This window comes from Lasioglossum baleicum, chromosome 10 (genome assembly GCF_051020765.1).
Source record: "Lasioglossum baleicum chromosome 10, iyLasBale1, whole genome shotgun sequence".
Taxonomy (NCBI): Eukaryota; Metazoa; Arthropoda; class Insecta; order Hymenoptera; family Halictidae; genus Lasioglossum; species Lasioglossum baleicum.
Genome location: NC_134938.1, coordinates 2561411 through 2582992, shown reverse-complemented (window position 1 = coordinate 2582992; position 21582 = coordinate 2561411). Strand labels below are relative to the sequence as shown.

The 21582-nt window shown below is 42.7% G+C and overlaps 2 protein-coding genes across 3 annotated transcripts in view; both read left to right on the top strand.

The window, feature by feature from the left end:
* LOC143212765 (uncharacterized) overlaps positions 1 to 18726 on the top strand; it is a 77150-nt gene extending 58424 nt beyond the window's left edge. The window contains exon 5 of one of the 2 annotated variants that reach the window (XM_076431893.1): positions 16501 to 18726. In XM_076431893.1, coding sequence (XP_076288008.1) covers positions 16501 to 17695 — 1195 coding nt within the window. In that variant the 3' untranslated portion in view covers positions 17696 to 18726. Of the gene's footprint in view, positions 1 to 1416; positions 5631 to 16500 lie in introns of those variants that run through there. The other variant, XM_076431885.1, reaches the window with a different exon arrangement.
* On the top strand, positions 9121 to 11665 carry LOC143212775 (uncharacterized). The gene has a single exon (XM_076431911.1). It carries the CDS (start codon positions 9273 to 9275, stop codon positions 10065 to 10067), a length of 795 nt encoding a protein of 264 aa, XP_076288026.1. The 5' UTR covers positions 9121 to 9272; the 3' UTR covers positions 10068 to 11665.
* Positions 18727 to 21582: the final 2856 nt, after the last annotated feature.

Sequence of the window (21582 nt, the reverse complement as noted above, 5' to 3'; positions counted from 1 at the left end):
AAGTCAAGGGTGACTTGACGACGCACGTTCGGCTGAATCATCGGGAGCCGCCGGTGATGTGCGACGTATGCGGGAAGACCTGTCGCAACAGCCACAGTCTGTACACCCATCAGAAGCACGCTCATTACAAAGCAAAGTTCGAGTGTCCGGTCTGCCACAGGCGACTGGTCACCAAGGAGAATCTGGACCAGCACGTTCTCACCCAGCACGAGAAGAAGGAGAAGTGCGTGTGCGAGGAGTGCGGCAAGACCTTCTTCGAGAACTACGACTTCAGGAAGCACATGCGAATTCACACCGGGGACAAGCCGTACAAATGCACGGTCTGCGCCAGGGCTTTCACCACTCACAGCAGTATGAGCCAGCATCTGCTTCTGCACACGGGAGAGAGGATCTACGTCTGCGACGTTTGCGGCAAGTCCTTCGCTCAGAAGGCTGGCCTCATTTGCCATAGGAAGATACATTCTGGAACGCTGCCGCCTCTGCCGGTCATGCATATCGATCACATCTTGAAGGAGTTCATGAGCAAATGAACGAACGCGTGTGGAGAATGAACGGCGGGCTGTACGAGTTGTGAACGTGTACAGACTCGAAATGCTTGCTGAAGTTCTGTCGTTCGAATGAAAAATTAACCCTTTGAAATATTGTTACTCTCGAATAATACAACAAACATTTGCATTAGTCGCAACATCTGTTCCTTGACGTATATTTTATTTCTCAGCATATTATCTCGTTTCATGCGGAAATCATTCCAACTCTCTCGCAATGATTACGAAACGGGAGGAAGATTCTAACAATCATCTCACACACATTATCTTACGAGTCTGTTCACAAAAGCGTTATACGAACAATACTTTCCGTACAGAACAACGAACAGAGTTTCGATAGTGTCTAGAACAGATGGCAAGAGATTCCTGACGAAGATCGTTGAATGAGGTCTGTCGACGATTGTTTACTTGTAAGATATGTAACGCTCTCGCCGTGTGATCGGAATAAAGTATTATTCGTCCCATCGACAACACACGTGTAATTCAGAGTAGTCGACCACCACCCAGCCATCGCTTCACCCTGATTACTCTCTCACTGTAAAGCACACCTTACGACTAATCCGGTACAGTAGTGTCCTCCAGTTTTCCAATCTGCAAGAGACTAAGCTCGTTGTGGCCTTGACTTGTGACCGCTAACCACGAAACCCACCATTCCGCGTGTAACTCTCTCTCTCTCTTTTTCTCACCTTCTCTCTAACCAGCCTCCGCGTAACAACGTTCCGCGAGGGTGTTTCGCGACGACCTTTCACGGTTTCCGCAGCACGTAAGAATAAGAAACGTCCCGCTTGAAACCGCTTCTTGCAGTTCGGCGCCGCGTCGCAACCCCCGCGGTCGCTAACTTAATTAACGCTGTCGATCGGTGATGTTTCAGGTACGACGCCGAGAGCCTGAGCTCGCGCGGCATCTTTCTCTACGACAAGGAGTCGGTGGTTATGAGAAAATGGCAGATCCTGGAGTTCGACGGGAAGCCGTACTACGCGTTTGTACCTGAAGACGACGCGCCGCTGCCGGACGCAGAGATACTGGAGCAGATGGACGAGCCGGAGATCGAAGAGGAGAAGCACCACCACTTCATCAAGGTCGAGAACCTTTACAACGAGGACGAGTTGCCGTACGACTCGTCCGACGAGAAGTTGTACGAGGACGAGGACCACCTGCTGAACGGAACGTCCGAGCAGAGAGACGAGGAGGAAGAGGAAGAGGAGGAGGAGGAGGAGGTGGACGTGAAACCGATCATCTTGAACGGCTCGATCGAGGACGAGCACGATAATATCGGGGATTTGTATCAGGTGAAGGTTCACGGTAGCATGGTGACTATAGAGAAGCTGATGTCCACCGAGGTGGACGAGAAGAAGATGGACTACGAGCAGGTCGTTGACGATCCGGATTACATCGAGCAGGAAGAGCTGGAGCAGCTGGAGGAGATCGAAGACGTGGATCAGGCGGAGCAATCGGACCACGTGGAGCAGGTCGAGTACCTGGAGGAGGACATGCTGGAAGCGGCGAACAATCACGGGACGCCGACGAGGGGTCGCAGAAAGATCTCGAGAAACTCGGGCGGGGCGTTGAAGTGCAAAGTTTGCTCGGAGATGTTCAGCTCGGCGATTTCGTTCCGGAAGCACGTCGCCTGGACGCACAAGAAGAAGGTTTGCATACAAGAGGACGGCGCGTATATTTGCGCGGTTTGCGACTACAGGACCCTGAAGAAGAGCCTGTTCGCGTCGCATCTCGAGAGGAAGCACGAGACATGGTCGAGGAAACGGCCGAACAATATGCTGTTCCCGTGCGCCACCTGCGGGTTCGTCTGCAGGTCGAAGCACTCGTTGCAGTCGCACTTCATCAGGAAGCACACCGACCGGTACGAGCACCAGTGCAAGTTCTGCTCGAAGAAGTTCAAGGTGAAGGGCGACCTGACGAACCACGTCCGCTTCCACCACAAGGAGAGGCCGATCAACTGCGACGTGTGCGGCAAACTGTGCCAGAACAGCGGCTCGCTGTACGTCCACCAAAAGTGGGCGCACTACAAGCCCAAATACGAGTGCCACATATGCAAGCGACGCATGGTCACGCAGGAGAATCTTGATCAGCACCTGTTGACGCAACACGAGAAGAGGGAGAAGATCGTGTGCGCGGAGTGCGGGAAAACGTTCACCAAGAAGGACTCGTTCAAGAGGCACATGGCCGTCCACACTGGATGCAAGCCGCATTCCTGTCTGATTTGCAACAAGCCCTTCGCGAGGAGGTCCCAGTTGCGTCAGCACTTGCTGATACACACCGGGAAACGACCATTCGTCTGCGACATCTGCGGCAAAGCGTTCACGCAGAAACCGGGCCTCATCTGCCACAGGAAGACCCATCCCGGGCCCCATCCACCGTTACCCGTCATGCCTATCGCTGACATCGTCAAAGAGTTCACGGAAGGATACGTTCAGGAAATCAGCGCGCGCGAAAGCGAGGAAAGGATCGAAGAGGAAACGTAGAGTCCTCCTCCGTCTATGGAAATACATTGTTTCGGATTTAATGTCGATCAAAGTTTCTCGTCGGTTCGGGAAAGACGGTGATTAACATGCTCGTCGCTGTCATTTGTTTCAAGCAGTCGTGTTCGGTCAGAGAATTTTTCCAAACTTTCCCCCCAAATACTGTACGACTTTATTGAAAACATGTTTTCGTGTTTGAAATGGGGTTTGCGTTTCAAAAAGTACTAGGTAACATTTTGTAAAAATGTTTTGAAAAACCTGTTGCTGACCTCGAATGGCGGGGACCATTGCTGGGTACTTGTTTATCTGTAACACCACGTAATAGATCAACACATTATAAATATATTAACGTGTCACTTAATAAATTTAAACAATAAATCACACGAGACTCTCCGATATAAACTCTCATATAGGAAAACATATTTTTAGTAAAGTCTTGTATACAATTTTTAATAGAAACATTTTTCCAACGAAACACTTCTGTTCGGCCTCGTGATTGAACATGGCCTCTTGATTAGTCTTCGTTCCTGTAAAATATTTAAAAAAATGTACCGACAATTTGATTTTCCAGCACTATGTCTTCGAGCAACAATAATACGTATAAAATTAACCTGTCTGTCTCCAGATGCAATGGAAGATTGCGATTCTCAGAAATAAATGACGAACATGTTAATCATCTCTTGAATGATTTGAATTCCTTTGCATATCGATACGGTTATTGCGTAACGGCTTCCGGTAGCGTGGAATGTTGGTTGTAAACTTCGATCGTGGAGTCCTACTTGTCGCGTCTAAATGAACGATCAATATCTACTCGTTGTTGAAGAATTAATAATAATTGGGAATATCATTTTTTACTTCGTGGTCTTTTATTGAATTTTTCTTTTGACTATTAGCCTTCGACTATTTCTTCTGACAGAGAAATCTAGAAGGAAAGAGTAATTCTTCATTTGTTTTTGAATTCCTACGAGAAGAACAAAAGTGTTCTGATAATAGATAAAAAAATTATACATTTTCGACAGGTTTCAATTATGCGAGTATCTAGACTTAAAGGTTTATTCAATTAACAGATTAACATTAAACCCAATGTTCCCATTTCCAACACGTTCTTTTCGAAAACAGATTATTGTACACGATATTTGCTGAAATTTAGAAACCAAGCTTCAACAACGAGTAAAAATATCTCTCTGTTGATCTTATTGTTTGTTAAAGAGGACGGAGATGTCTTGAATAGTGGACGCGAACAGAATTCCAGAGCAATCTGTATACCATCTAGATCTAATGATCGAAAACGCGGAATAGCAAACAATAATTATTTTTAGACGTATTGCATATAATTGTAAGTATAGCGTAAGATGTACAATATAATAACAGCCTTGTAAATTTAAGACGTACAGATGAAGGGAAATATACTGTTACGAATAATCCACGGCACTTCGTGTCGCACGTCGCGGCATTTTCAATTGGAACACTTCATCTACAAGACTTTACAATCATTTACAGTAATTCACAGTACTTGTTTAATGTCTCGATCGTGCGTGCGATTCGGTTCGACTGTCAGTTGATAAACTACTGTCGGATGCAACTAGTTGGCTGAACTTTACCCGAGGAAACCAAAAGTTATCAACTTTTTACAATGTAATCCTAGAGATTTTTACGAGAAAATCCAGTAAATCTAAGCTTTAATCTTAGAAATCCACTAGTTCAAAATTTCTGCGTGTTGAACTTGGATTTTCCGAATTTTCTTGTCAAAATCTACAGGCTTACATTCTAAAAACTTAAAAACAATTGTTGGTTTCCTCAGGTGAAGCCGAACTGTCTCTTCGAACTGTCCTCTCGACGAACCTACAAAGTCTACGAGCCAAGTTTAGCCACAGATCTATTGAACAGTTTTATTGTTGACGAGAATTCTAATTGATATTATGCGGAAGGAAAGGTGTCCTACATAACCCTCGAAGAACTGAATTTGTAATTCATGTAGCATAAAATTGCACACCTCTGTAACGACCAACATTCTGAAAATCTAAATCGATTTAATCCAACGTAAACCGTCGCTACTGAAATAAATGTTACTTTTGCTTCTGGACACGACAAACGCGTGTTTCGGCGATCAGAATATAAATTACATAAACGCCAAGAGCAATCGCAACGTCATCGGTGGCACGAGTTGTGCAACGTTCAATGAACTCTTTCGCTCTGTGAATTTGTTATTATCTGTACACTGTGACGCGCACGGGGTGATTTAGGAGAAGCCTGTCGGATTTAAAAGCGCAGAGTACTTCCTAGGACAGGCGAAATCGTTTTCGATTAATTCGTCCACCGATCGCTTCGCAAATTGCACCGATTCAACTTGAAAATTTGACACTTCCTCTCTCAATCACCCTGATAGCGTAACGCCTGTTTTCTTTGCGAGCTAGTCCTCCCAAGAATAACTGTACCATAACCATACGACAGCATCCCCTATAAAAACAATGGAAAAAGAAGCTCACGTGGATGGAAGCGCACGCCTACGACGGCTATTTTTCTAAAATCAATACCCTAGTGTAATACCTTCGTAAAGACACGTAAATGCTGTGTATAGCTTTGAGTTTGAAATAAATATTTTTACTGAGTTCGATCTTCTGAACTGTCCCCACCCCGAAACGTACACGAACCTTGTATGCTAATCATTGTTGAAACCAGTTGAATCGCTGTCAGGATCGATCGATCTTGAGACCGATAATTACGTCGGGGGACTGCGAGAGTTCCCGAGAGAACGAAAAGTATTAGAACACCCAGATAAGTATGTCTGCTGTATTACACCCTGCCGCAGAAACGATAATAATCTCTGACTTTTCATCATTTCCAGGCTGCGAGTGTGTCGGATCGTTTAAAGCTACGTAAAGGTACGAACTTAGGTTATTCTACGAAACACAAGTTTCTGAGCATCGTCTCCAGTCGATGAACGATTCTCTGTCTAGTGATCTACGCAAGTTTAGGTTTCCTGCGGACGATCCCTTCTCTTCGACCGTTAATTGCTAAGACGTTCTCGTTCGCTGACGAATCGATCGTAACCCGAGCCGTAAATTGTCTGTTTTAGGATCCTGGATCCCCTGAGCGAAGAGTACAAGAGCTGCTCGGTCGCGAGCGTGGGATACACGGACTGGATCGACAAAGAGAACTTCGAGATGGTGATGGTGTGCCGAGAGGAGTACAACGGGGACAAGACGAGAGAACAACCATTGTCTTCGGCGAGTGGTGTCGATCGGCGAACAAAGAAAAGAGCGGTAACGAGCCGGCTGGAGTGCGACCACTGTCGCCGCAAGTTCTCGAAGAAGAGCAACCTCGCGGAGCACTTGAAGAAGCACCGGCACAGCTGCGCGGACTGCCCGAAGACGTTCCGGCTTCGTCGATACCTGGCCTCGCACGTCGAGAAGATCCACAGACAACAGGTGTACGACTGCAGCGTGTGCGAGTACAAGAGCAACAACAAGGGCACGCTGAAGAACCACTACATACGGCTGCACACGAGCAACTACAACTTCGCCTGCGACGTCTGCGGGAAACAGTTCAAGATCAAGAAGGCCCTGAACCACCACGTCAAACAGAACCACAGCGACGCGCCGCCGATCGTCTGCGACGTGTGCGGACACTTCAGCAAGAACCTCCACGCGCTGAAGGCCCACATGAAGTACAGACACTACAAACCGGAGTTCATCTGCCGGATCTGCCGGAGAGGCATGACCACGCAGGAGAATCTCGAGCAGCATCTGACGTGGCACGAGACCAGGGAGAAGGTACTCTGCCCGACTTGCGGCAAAAGGTTTCGGGGCCGTGATCTTGACTCTCACATGAGGGTGCACACCGGAGTGAAACCGTTCCCCTGTCCGGTCTGCGGGAAATCGTTCCGCAGGCAGACCGCGCAGGAACAGCACGTCCTCATTCATACCGGGAAAAGGCCGTACATCTGCGATATTTGCGGACAGGCTTTCGCGCAGAAACCCGGATTGATTTGCCATAGGAAGAGACACCCCGGACCGCTACCACCTCTACCAGTTGTGTCTATCAAGAACATAGTGACGGAGTTCACCAAGGAATATACTATGAAAAATACGATGATCAAAATCGAATAATTGATACCAATCTGGTCGAAACGGTCGTTTCAGCTTTCTTCCAAGTCGATGGTATCCAGAGATCGTGGTTTTGAACTTGTGTTGATAACACACGTGTGTACGTGTACTGTTTCACGTGTATTTGAGTACACGTGCATTAATGCATCTTCATTTTAAATTGTATAATTTTTAGAACATTGATATTCATTTATTCCGCGGTTGATGGTACAATAATAAATTCCATTATTACGCAGACATTTAACATTTCATTACACTTCGATGCCTGCAACTGTAAACGAAAGACGTGGAAAGAAATTTTATACACCTATATTCTGCTTTCGAAAATTAGTATCTGTATCCTAAACATTAATACGAATTAAAATGCGAATGCGTTAGTACACGTCTACTTAAATATACGTGAAACAGTACACGCGTACCCCTGTACTTAAAATGACACGTACTAAAGTTTAATGGCATCCCCTTCGAAGTACTGCAATGTCCCGATAGAACTTCGAGACAAAAATGTCACTCATATCGTGTGCAGAGACTCTTCTTTGATCTCTTATGGCTGGTATCGAACATAGAAAACGATACAGTTTTATTCCGATATTTATTTCGGATGAGGGTACCTATGCAGCTTTATTCTCGAGGCGGGTGAGAGCACCGTCGTTTGTAATATTGTACGCCCATATAAGAAAAATGTTCAATGATTTTTATCACACGGAAGGAACATAAAGAATGAATATTAAATGTTGCAATCCAAAAGCTCTTTGTTATTTCCAATTAGATAGTAATCAATTTCGCTTTTGTATGTTTGTACTTTTTTGAAAAATGTTCGCCGTAGTCGAAATCCTTTCGGAGAGATCGCTTGTGTGACAACGACAATAGCGTTTCCATTACGTTTTTTTTTTTTTAAGTTATTATATGAAGTATGCAATCTACATACATACAATGTAGGGATATGCATTTTTTCTATATGTCCTTTTTCGAATGTCTAAATATTGTTATAAGTATAACTAATTTTTGTAAATCTTCCGAGACTGAACAATATTTTTATCGATAACATTTCGAACATTTTTTGAAAATATTGTTTGTACTTTTTATTGTACTATGAATTTTTTAATAAAACCAGGATTTTAATTAATCTGCAACTTCTGCAACGTGTGAAACAACTGATCAATCCTTACCCCATATACACGTCTATACAAATATAATATGTATAATTTGTCTAGCGTTATATAAGGACAAACATAATATTTCTGTAATTAAATAATTATATAATCAGCGCAGAATACGTTAACAAGTCCGCTGTACTTTCTGCGACAACTATTTCGAACACAAACAGTATTCTCTCCCTACAATTGTACTTTGCCAACATTGTGATCGCATCGCCAACAAATTGCAAGGACAGCCTTGCTTCGGTCTCGCCTATGCCGGAAAAGGGGGATTGTGACGAGCAAGAGGAAGAGACCAAGGCAGAAGCGAGGTTCGGTTAACGAACCGATCGCAGCACACTGTTCGCAGGTCTTTGTAACCGTCTACAGAATTCTCTCCGTAACTGTCGAGAAGATCTCTTCCTTTTCCAATCGTTTACAAAGAATATAGTACGTTTTCTAGAACTGTCGCTCGGCAGACCGGGAGATACGACAGCGACGGAGAAAATACTGTATGCGAAACTCATAGGAAGGGAGTACTGTATCAACTGCTAACACACACACGAGTATTGTCTTACGACTACACTCTGAATAACTAGAATCCCACTGTTCGATACCAATGAATTTATAAGCGCTCGAGAAATGTCCCTCCGCTAAACGTACTTCAAGTAAGTAAGCTCCTCATCTAGAACGACATCCTGTAACTGAAGAGCCAGCCTTCTAACCAGTCCGAATTCAATCTGTTTTAGTTTCGAGGCGGTGAATCCTCTGGAGGACACGGGGCCCATGGAGGAGTTCTGCGAGGTGAAAATTGTGAGCACATTACCTTTGATACAAACGTTTCTATAAACTCATAAACCGAGAAACTAATTGAGAAATTCATTCCGCGTCCTGTTCTCGCGCGCCACGTAGGATCTCGACGAAATCACGCCGGAGAACTTTCGAGAGAGGAGATCGACACCCAGATCCCTGGCATGTGACCACTGCGGCAAGCGGTTCGAGCGGAAAATGCCGTTGATAATGCACATCAAGGAGCACGTGAACCAGTGCAGGTTCTGCGAACGGAGTTTCACGAGGGCCAAGGACTTGAGGGTGCACGTCACCGAGCTGCACGGGCCGTTGATCTATCCGTGTCATATGTGCGACTTCAAGACCACGAACAAGTGGATCCTGAAGGATCACATCGTCCGCAGACACACGACCAGCTACCCGTACACGTGCACCGTCTGCCAGAAGAAGTTCAAGCTGAAGAACGACCTGAAGCAGCACACCAATCAGATGCACAGCGACGGCCCTGCCGTCATATGCTCCGTCTGCGGACATTCTTACAAAAGCGTACCTGCTCTTAGGCGTCACATGAGGTACAGCCACAACAAGCATCCCTTCGAGTGCAGCATATGCAAACGCTGTCTGTCCACTCAGAAGAGTCTGGATCAGCACACGCTCTGGCACAAGGAGAGAGAAAGGGTCGTGTGCCCAACTTGCGGGAAGATACTTCGTGGTCGCACCATAGAAGGACACATGCGGGTGCACACCGGCCTCAAACCTTATCCGTGTCCCATTTGCGGAAGATCCTTCACCAGACAAACCGCCATGGAACAACACGTTCTTATACACACCGGCAAAAGGCCGTACATCTGCGATGTGTGCGGACAGGCGTTCGCGCAAAAGCCTGGACTCATCTGCCACCGAAAACGACATCCGGGGCCACTGCCGCCTCTACCTGTAGTCTCCGTCAAGAACATCGTGACCGAGTTCACCAAGGAATACATCATGAAGAACTCGGCAATCGATGTCGAGTAACTTGCCAACGACACTCCGCGAGTGCGTCGATACGGCTGGAGTTCATCGACTTTCTTGTTTCAACCCTTGACACTCGAGCGGTGACTCAGAGTCGCTGTTAAAAATTGCTGTAGGGAATAATGATTCGAAATATTGTTTACATTATTCAATGCGTTGGTATCTAATCGGTTACTAAACATTTAAGCATTGTTCGAGGTATTATAGCAATTTTATAAAATGAAAACAATCATATAAAATGGAATTATTTTAGATTCGAAGAAATGTTTAATTTTCGAGTTTAAATAGCTCCGAGTGCAAAGGGTTAATAATACACTGCGGACCTGGACACCTCTGAAATCAAATTATTTGAAATATTATTGGTGTGTTGCGGCAGGGTGAGTCGCCTAACGTTTGTACCTCAAATATATTTCGTTGTTTTCGAAGATACATTACATGGCTTGAGGACAAAGTTGAATGGTAAAATGAGGCTCGTATAATGAAGATCTACAACGATTTTCCCTTCATTACGAATTCAGTGACTATAATTATTCGAAGTCACGGACAGAGAGTACGTATAAGATTACGTACCCGCCTTATTCAATGAAAAATAATAATACAATATATATAAAAATATATATATATATTATGCTAGGGGACTGTTCGCTTCGCCATTCGGAGTTTTTGTGTGACACAGAACTATTTTATGTAATATAAAGATATATATAATAATAATAATAAAAGTCTGCCAAGAAGGAGTCTTTCTTTAAGAAGGAGTATAATTTTCTTTACAGTTATCCCGAAAAATGTCCTAGAAGAGTAAGGAAAATTTATATAAAATTTTTTTCCTCAAGACACTTAATGTATCTTTGAAAACTACAAAGATGTTCGAGGTACAAACAGTAGGTGACTAAATTTACATAGTGACACCGAAAGTATTAAATCTAAATGGATTAAAAGTAATCCATTAACGTTGACAGAAGATGAGATCATGATTTACACTAGAAGAATACGAGAATGTTATCACATTGTTTTCGACTTATCGAAATTATTGGACGAAGAAATACATTTTCACCCTTCGTACCCTGAAATAAGCATGGGTACCCTGGCCTCTATTATTGAAATCCAACGCAAATATATTTTAAAGTCTAATGCAGAAGTGATATGTAGGTATCTGTTTTAAAACTAATCTAGGATCGATGTAGAAACAATTGGGGCAAACGGGGCAAAAATTTTTCCACCCATAACCATTTACAACCCCTGCTACGTAGGCTTTCAAAGTTGGTATTTCTCTGTATAACGAGATAAGTTCCTGTAATGCTTTATTTAAAAAAAAGTACTTTAAATATCAGACTAAATTTGTATATATACGTTTATAAATACTTCATCAATAAACTAGGCCTACGAGATCAAAAGGAGGGTCAGCATCATGCATGACGTTTCGGGTCAGCAATCTCTTCTTTTATAAATAGGTGGAAATTTTAACCGTGAAAGGGATCGAACGAAGCAGTGTTATGAGTAAGATCAATGTAGTATTCGGTTAAAGTATAATCCACAATTCTTCAACAATTTTCATTATTTCGACAATTAGTATACGAAAACTGTACTTAATATTAAATAAAGAGCACAAATTAAATATTAAAGTGTTATTTCTGGAATAAACAGCATCATTCTCTAAAAAAATTACCAACCTCGAAAGCCAAAAAGTTAGACACTTTTAAGAATATCATGTATTTGTTTCTCACTCGATAATGTATTGAAAATGTACATGTTTTTCCAAGTGTAAAACGAACAATCTGAATACTGTCAATAAACAATTCGTTTTTTTTTTTACTGACGTCGGACCTCATTTTTTAATAGCGCAATAACAGTTTTAAGTTTGCTTTTTAATTAACGTGCATGTTCATGCAATGTTGCTCGTATTATAACAATCACAATTGTATCTAAATAATATTATACTTACAACTTGAACGATGCTAGGAACAATAATAAAAATAAAATATAAATAAAACGAGACGAGTTACGAGAGTCACCATGTAGATTCGTTTCGTCACTCAGGCTCTGACTATAGCATTTCCCCCACTAGGGTACTTGTCCCTATTAGTGAGTTCATCTCGTTAAAAAAGCTAAGGAACGTATATTTAACAGAACTTAATAATTTACAGTATATAAGCTGTACATTATATCGTAAAACTGTTGAATTTTCTGATAAAAAAAAACAGCGAAATAAGCAGTTCTTAAGCGTCTTTGTCCACTAATCCAATTTTTACATTCAAGCAGTTCATACGAATAAGTGTATTTATTAAGAAAAGCGCTAATTTTAAAGAGAACATCACTTTTGAAGGGAGCAGTGTTTAGACAGGCGCATTAATTGGAGGTACACAAATATGAACGATTTTAATGTGAAATGTTAAAAGAAAGTGAGAAGCAATATAAATTTCAAACAGATCAAAATCAAATCAAATAATTAATTAATTCATGAATCAACAAGTTAGCTTTATGGCACAGTAATTGGGACAAGTACCCTGTTAAGTGTGTACAAGGGCGGACGCTCAAGTGTGCACTACTGTAATGACAATGAGTCTACGTGTTCGTTAATGCTCCCAATATCCCTATACACGTTAGTACCTCGCCGTTAAAGTATTCCAAGTAAGTAAGCTCTCAATCTAAACCTACATGTGACCTCTCTATGCATGACATTCTAACAAGACCGAATTTGCTATGTTTTAGTTCCCCGCTGGACCCTTTAGGGGACGTTCCAAGTATGCACGAGTTCTCCCAGTTCAAAATCGAGAATGTGTACACGTTAGTGGACGACAAGGGATCGGAAGGAGGAACGATGAACGTCGCTAATCAACGTCTAGCCAAAGACAAAGCTGCGAGAAGGCAAGTTGTACCGGCACCGTACATCGGGAAAGGCCGCAGGCCTCTGTACTGTGATCGTTGCGGCAAAGTGTTTTACCGGAAGTCGCACATGCTGAAGCACATACTGTCGTACAAATATACGTGCAGCACCTGCGACAAGCCGTTCCGACTGAAGAGAGAGTTGATCGTGCACTCCGAAGCCGAGCACGGGCATCTAGAGCTGACGGAGCTGTACACGTGCATCGACTGCAGCTACAAGACCACGATGAAGAGCTTGTTGAGAACCCACATTCTCCGGCATCACAGCACCGAGTACTCGTACTTCTGCAAGATTTGCCAGAGAGGGTTCAAGGTGAAGAGCGACATGAACCAGCACATGAGGCTGATGCACTGCGCCGATCGTATCGTCAAGTGCAGCATCTGCAACGCCACGTTCAACAACGACAAGGCCGTGCAGTCTCACATGAGGAGCATCCACAACAGCTTCTACTACCAATGCGTACAATGCAGGCGGTACATGGCTTCGCCGGAGAGCCTCGAGCAGCACAAGCAATGGCACCTGGAGCAGAAGAGCTCGAGCGTAACATGCCCGAAGTGCGGCAAAGTACTTCGAGGTCGCTCGCTTGTGGCACACCTGCGAGTGCATACCGGTCAGAAACCATTCACCTGTCCGATCTGCGGGAAATCCTTCCGCAGACTCAGTCCCATGGAGAGGCACGTTGTCATACATACCGGCAAAAAGCCGTACGTCTGCGACGTTTGCGGACAAAAGTTCTCGCAAAGGCCCGCCCTGCTCTCCCACAGGGAACGACATCCTGGACCACTACCGCCACTGCCAGTAGTGTCCATTAAAAGCATTGTTAAAGACATTATCGTGGCGTACAGCTGCGTGAAACACGAGTCCGTCGAGATCGATGGATAAATTAATTCTCTGTAGCAGTCGCGCGGACCATTCAGTCGTACCCCACGAGTCGTATCGTTTTTCTCCACGAAAACTATCAATTAGGGATGTGCATGTTCGCGCTGCGGTAGCCCGATAAAGTCTATTTGACAAGGCAGTAGGAGATCAATGTTTATAGCAAGAAATTTCGATAAAAATACGGCATAAACAAAGCATGGACGATTACAAACGCGAAACGCGATAAGAAACGGCACGGCTTATGGGATACTATAGGGATAGGGTCATTCCACGTTAAAACACCACCATAGTTGATTTTTAGTTGATTTAACTGAAAACTGTAGACCAGTGTTATTCAAACTGTGTTCCACGGGGGACCCTGGGGTTCCACAGAAAGTCTTAAAGGGTTACATAAACATACATCAAATATTCATCGAAATGATGAAAATGATAAAAATAAAATAAATCCTGGAAGAAAAAAGATATGAACGTCGGAATGTTTTCATTAGAAGAGAACTATTTTCAAGATCGTACATAAACAACAAAGATACTCTGTAATAGGAAAATTATCGTGATTATAATAGAAAAGTATCGACATTCCGTAGGATATTTCTTGTTTAATTCATAGTTGGAACACTTCGAATTCAGTTGTAGGGATAATAATTGAAGCGGCGACTAGTTTTATCGAATACGCGTATACATATATTTAACATTTACTAATTCTAAATAGGTACTTTGTCGACTCTGACCAAAAAGAATTGTGGCTTACGCTGTCCAATACTCTCTTGGCTTTGATCTTAACTCTTTGACTCTGGCTATGATTCCGACTGGTCCCCAACCCAAATTCAGAGTCGCCAAATAAGGGGAATTTACTCAAATTGAGGGGAAAATGTTACCCTCTCTTCCTGCCAGTACCGCATTAGCACATCACGTGACCGGGCCGTGACGCAAGCGTCGTAGAAAGGGAAGGTATAGTGGGGACACAAATCTTTATTTGACGACTCAGAATAACACACACACACATTCGTACCCGCATCCACAGCCGTTGCGTTGATCGCGATTAGAAATTCATTTCAATATCAATTTTTTTTAAATCTTCCAAATTCACTTTAAAAGTATTATTTTGTGTGTTTTTAAAATGATAACATATACACTTCATTGTGAGAATCATTCACATAGCACTGTAAATAACGAACACATTACTTCTAATGAGAATTAGAGGTCCCCTTTTATGAACCCAAATTTAAGGATACCGTATTTTTGTCTACATGTACGCTACTTCATTTTCTGATAAATGCCCACCAAAAAAATCGGCGTTTTTAAGTCTTTTCGTTCTAATTGTGAAACGAACAAAGTTCTTGCACTATGTACCAATTCTTGTGTGCTCGAAAGTGTATTGTGAAGTTAATAAATATATAAATCTTTTCAAAGAGCGAAAATAACAATAGATAATGTTTCTCACTGCTATATTAGCAAGTCCCATTTCCTTATGCTCCAGACGCGTTGTGAAACATTTATTTTATTTTATATTCGCTTGAAGAACAATTTGATCAACGTGCTAAATATTCCTAATTGTATCGGTATCGTGATCAAATCTAAATTTTATTTCCATCATATTTCGAAACAAATACGAACTATGAAAATGATAAACTTTTGCTTACGAAAAGCTTTGCCCGTTAAGGGTTACTTTTTCGAATTAACCACGCACACACCAGATAACACGCAAACTTTTGTTCGTGCAGTGTTTAAAAATAAGTAAGCACTACGCAATTTACTCACGTGTGTTTTATATTAACAATTAGGGACGTTCATAGAACAGGGAGCTACTTTTATTTTACATTGTTTAATATCTCCGCCATTTTTTCTAATGCAAGAATTGTTTGATTCGGAACGACAAATATTGTGATACACGATCTTCTTTTCCTTTCGAGGTGATTTTTTCGAGTTTTAGAAGTCATGAACATCTCTCGCTGATTAACATTGATTTTATATCTTGTACGATTGTAACACACTTCAAGACGAGTCCAACGATCTGCATCGTCGTGATATTCGAATGACCTTGAACTAACTAAATCACAATAGTTTACATTATTCTTTGTGTTCTGTACGAAATTGTAAAATGTTTTTATGTAAACAATGAAATGTATAACGAGGTAGAATTATACGGAACAATCTTTCAAAAGGTGACTCTGAAAGAAGAAATATCACAATACTCGTTCTTCCGAATCGAATGACTTTGTCCATGGACATTCGTGTGCATCGACAAAAATAACGGAGGTATTAGAGAGCGCAACTATCTCTAATTAATGCTTTCCATAATTACTCATGCTCACGCCACGTAAACCGTAACTGCTTAGTATTCATAAGATCTAAACGTTTCTGAAACTATCAGGTGAAATATTCCAAGTAAGTAAGTAATCTTCGGCTAGACTGCGGTTTTTATGCATTTATAGGAAAAATGGGTGAGTGTGATGTCAAAGGCATTGGAAAGATTAAGAACATTCAACGATATCAAAACAGATTTCTTATTATTCAATGAAACCGTTGAAGTGAGAAATAAATTCCTCCATGGTGTTCTTACGTCTTGCAATTCATGCAAACGATTTTGATTTTGCATAAAGATCTGCAGTCTAATGATTACAGTCTATGCCCGAAGCGTCACGCTTTAACGAGATCGCATTTGGTCTGTTTTAGTTTACTGAACGATCCTCTGGTGGATCCTCTGATGGATCCGGACAACAAACAAGCTGTAGCGAACCGATTGGCTCGCTTCCCTGTGCGAAAATTCAAAGTAGAAGACACTGATGACGATGGGCCATCGCTGAATCAAATCACGCCGTCGTCATCAAAGATGTCATTGAAGATGTCATCAAAGATGTCACCAAAGATAATATTCGACGAACCCCTCGATTGCCATCACTGCAGCAAAGAGTTCTATCGCAAGAGTTTGTTGGCGGCGCACGTAAAAACGTGTGAGCAACATCTGCGCGAGATCTACGATCAGGAGATCCGAATGTGGTACAACGGGAAGATACGGATCGACAAGAAATGCGAGCCGGTGGCGTATCGGTGCACGATCTGCGAGTACAAGGGCCCGGACAAGTTGACGGTGAAGAACCACGTGATCGGCGATCATAGCAGCACCTTTCCCTACGAATGCGCGATATGCGGCAAGGGTTTCAAGCGGAAGAACGACCTGAGGGAGCACACCTATATGAGGCACAACGATGCACTGTGCACCAGTTGCAAAATTTGCGGGAAAGTTTTCAAAAATGCTCCAGCTATGAAGGCACACGTGAGGATCGCGCACAACAATCCAGATTTCAAGTGCAGAATATGCAAACGTAGCATGTTCACCGAGTTCAACTTGGAGCAGCATATGCTTTGGCACGAGAAGGTGAACGAGATAGCGTGTCCGGTGTGTGGCATGACTTTTAAACGGAAAAGGCATCTCGCGGGCCATATGAACAAGCACGAGGAGCACTTGGCACAGTACCCCTGTCACTTGTGCGGCAGGGCTTTTACACGGAAAAGACATCTCGCGGGCCACATGAACGAGCACAAGGACTTCAAACCGTACTCCTGTCCATTCTGCGGCAAATGCTTCCGCAGGAGAACCGCTCAGGAGCAACACATACTGATACACACTAGCTTGAGACCGTATGTCTGTAACATTTGCGGATTGGCATACACTCATTTGTCGAGTCTGAGTACTCACAGAAAGTTACATCCTGGACCACTGCCGCCATTGCCCACGATATCACTGAGGGAGATCATTATGAACTACATTCAAGAATTGCAGGCAGTAGCTAGGCAGCAGAGTCAGCAGAATCCGGAAAGAGAGGATGGCGGGGGTCTACTTCAACCGAAACAGGAAGTGATAGACTAATCCAGGATTCGAAACAGTTCCTAAATACGTGTTTGAAACTCTCACGTAGAGATTTTGATGGAAAGAGTTTAGATTGCGGATCCTTATGCGGAATAAAAATTGTCTGCATCAATTGCAAGAAAAGATTGATTTGTTCTCTTAGTAATTTGAATACGTTGAGCATGTTCTTCTATTTTACCACGTTTTTATTAGCTCGCTTTCTTGTTTGTTTGTCTGTTCAGTGGCAAATTTTGCAATTGATTTTAAACTAACTTCCTGATGAGCTTAGAGACTTGAAATCGGTTACATGGCTCACAGAACTGGATGACAATGCATTATTCAAAAAAAAAAATTTTTAAAAAGTCTATCCGTTTTTATTTGTGACCGCATACTATACAAAATATGTAGATGGATACGAATATTATGGATACGGATTCCTAGCTTGTCAAGGTATTAAGAACAGTAGTCGCGAAAGTGATGTCATCATTCTATCGAAAGATGTAATAGAAATTTCAGATACAATTGCGCAGTTAAACGATGTATCTCTTTCGTATTCTTCAAAAGAAATAAACAATTACCTTATATACATATACATATATATGTATATAAATATATATATATAGATGTATACAGAGTGAGACATTTAAATGTCTCGAGGCATTTAAAATTGTTTTAAATGCCTCGGCCGATATACAGCATTTTTAAACTGCCTCGACAAGCGGCAGCTCGAGCTATTTGGCCCGTTTCCACTGAAACCACTAAATACAGTTCAGATTATATCGTGTTTAGTGTCATCTTACTCAGAAGAATGCTAGACATCTCCGAAGAAGATGTTTGCATTTTATTTAACGATCATTCCAAAAAATACAGTATCTATGTTACCAATAATTTTAAGCTGTGCATGGTGGTGGACCTTCTTGAACGATAGGGAGTACTCGGGAAGAGAATTGAGAAAAAGCTCGTAGCGCGAAGGGTGAATTAACGTAAACATCTGTAGTCTCTGAGCACATTCCGCGCCGTTCACAGTCTTAGAAATTTCAATGCCGGCCGTGTTTCAGAATGCGAAGGTCAACGTCCCGAGCGATCCACGAGTGCGTGAAATGCGGCGCCTGTTTCTGCCACACGAGAAAGCTCGTCGAGCACCTGAAGAACTTGCACGGGATCGACAAGGCGTTCAGCTGCGACGAGTGTGGCAAAACGTTCAGGAGCCCGATGAACATCGCTCGTCACAAGCTGATCCACACGGGTCTGAAACGATTCGCTTGCGACCTCTGCGATTACAGATCGAACCAGAAATCGAACCTCGAGTGTCATCGGCGGAGACACTCGAAGGAGTACTCGTTCGAGTGCAAGGAATGCGGTAAAGGTTTTTTCCTGAGAACGGAGTACTTGGAGCACGTGAACGTTCACACGAGGAAGGAAGTGTACCGATGCGAGCACTGCAGCAAGTCTTATCCGTATAAGAAGAACCTGATGGCGCATCTGAGGCTGCAGCACGCGAACGTTTTGCCCGTCGATTCGACGAAGAGCGAGACGGGGCACAAGCACGTATGCACGATTTGTTTGAAGAGGTTCGCCCAGAAACTGTTGCTCGGAAGACACCTGAAGAAACAACACGGTTTGTGCGAGAAGAGCGAGCATCTGTGCGATCTATGCGGCGCGGTGCTGTCCTCGAAGAGGAGGCTGATGGCGCACCGGCGCGGCCACGTGAACGAGAAGGTCGCGATGTGCAATCTGTGCGGCAAACAGTTCGCCAGCAAGGAGAACCTCACCATTCATCAGCGGATACACACTGGCGAGAAGCCCCACGTCTGCACGCAGTGCGGCAGAGGCTTCACACAGAGAACCTCTTTGATCTTGCATCTCAGGTACCATTCCGGAGAACGGACCTATCAATGCGACGATTGCGGAAAGGGATTCGTCTCCGGCAGCTTCCTCAAGAAGCACCGCAAGATACACGAGAAATCGCAGCTCGAGTCCTTACGAAACAGATGATAAAGCATGCCGAGCGACAGTTCTAGAAGAGGTGCTACAGTCTTTGTAGTGTGCCGAGCGTAGAGAAAGATAGCGATTAAACAAGAAAGAGATTATTCATTATAGTCGTAACTATGTATATCATGTTCCGCGTCATTTTAATTACAAAACACAGACCTAAGAAAACTTCTATGGCGATTGCACACCTGTTCGTTCCTGGCTCGTTCGTCTGATCTCGGCCCCGACTTCAAAAACGAAACGAATACGGTGCTAAAAGTTTCATAAAAAAATGAAAAAATTAGTCTCGTGTTTACCGTGTGTCTAATAAAGTTTTGACAGTTTTAATTAGTTAATTTGTTGTGTGGCAAATAAGTTCGTTCAGTTTTTTAGAGTGGAATAAATCGCAAAAACCAAACGAACTTATTTGTCAACCCAATACCTAATAATTAAAGAATGCCCAAAGAAATTTAGGAATTTAAGGAATGCGAAAAAGTATTCTTAGTGTCTATGATATCATTTGTGTATTGCTATTGTTAATAAAGGTATGGCATAGTAATTCTTAAGAAGTCAATCCTCTTTTATCAATCATGAACCGTGCGGATAATTCTTATAGAACTATTAAATCCTGTGTTCTCTTTTTATTCTTTCCAAATCTGATCCAAAAATTGTAATGTTACACGATTGATTATGGTTAATTTTTATTTCGAATAAAATGTGACGCCATATTTGTATACTCGCATTTACAAAAGCATCGAAAGGTTCTTCCACGTATTTCCAACGAGAATTTGTACATAATATTTCATTATCAATATCTAAAGCTAAAGCATTCATGATGCTTTTTGTAAATGTGCATCATTATCAATGAAAGATCCCTAATTCCAGCCACTGGATCACTGATCCTGTCAAGCACGAGGATTGCGACGAATTCAGAATCAAGAGCCTCGACGTTCTTCTGGACCCAGAACAGAAGTGAGTTTTATTTTATATAAATTATAGAAAGGTATAGTTGCCAGCTACATTTTCGCTGCATAACAGCAATTTTCAAAGGACAATGTTTTAAACAACGACAAATTTTGCCGTATAAGTTGGGACATCCCAAGAACTCTAAAAAGTAAGTGTTGTGAGTAAAATTCTTTTTGCACATTTAAACTGCATTAAATTTCCAACAAATTATATATATTTACCTTCAACGATAGACGAAAAATTTTCAGTCTAATACGAATCAATAAGAAACACTAAAACTTTTTAGGACACGAATCGTTGCTTCTAACGCTCGTGAAAAGTTTATTTATAAATCGAAAAACATTTGACAATCAGGACACTGGTGTTTCCAGTGCGTTAACGTAGAAAAACGCACTGTCCCAACTTATACGGTGTCACAACCTTTACGACAGTCTCTTCCACGACTCTGCTCTAACGAGCATTAGAACAATCGTTTAAAATAATTAAAAACTGTTTGAAACAGCAGATTCGAGGGTAACGAGAAAGTATGCGACCTTTGTCAAGAAAAGTTTCACTTCGCAACCAGGCTGGTAGCTCACTTGAGGATCGTCCACGGTATCCATAGGCCTTTCAAGTGTGCCACCTGCGAGAAAACATACCCGCAACAATTCATGCTGAACGCTCACGTGAAGAAATCCCACACACCGAAAACAACCCCTTGCGGCCAGTGCAGTTTCATGGGGGTGAACGTGATCGACGTGGAAAGGCATACAAAGCGGCATCACAGAGACGTCAAGTACACCTGTGAAATCTGCAGCGAGAATTTCGTTGACAAAGACTCGCTGATGACGCACACGACCATGCACAACTTTATGCAGTATCAACAGTGCAACGCTTGCGGTACCACATTCGATGACGTGTACAGGTATTTGTCTCTTTAGATTAATTACAGTTTTTCTTTTGATAAAGTGTCAATCTTTGGTGGAAAGAAA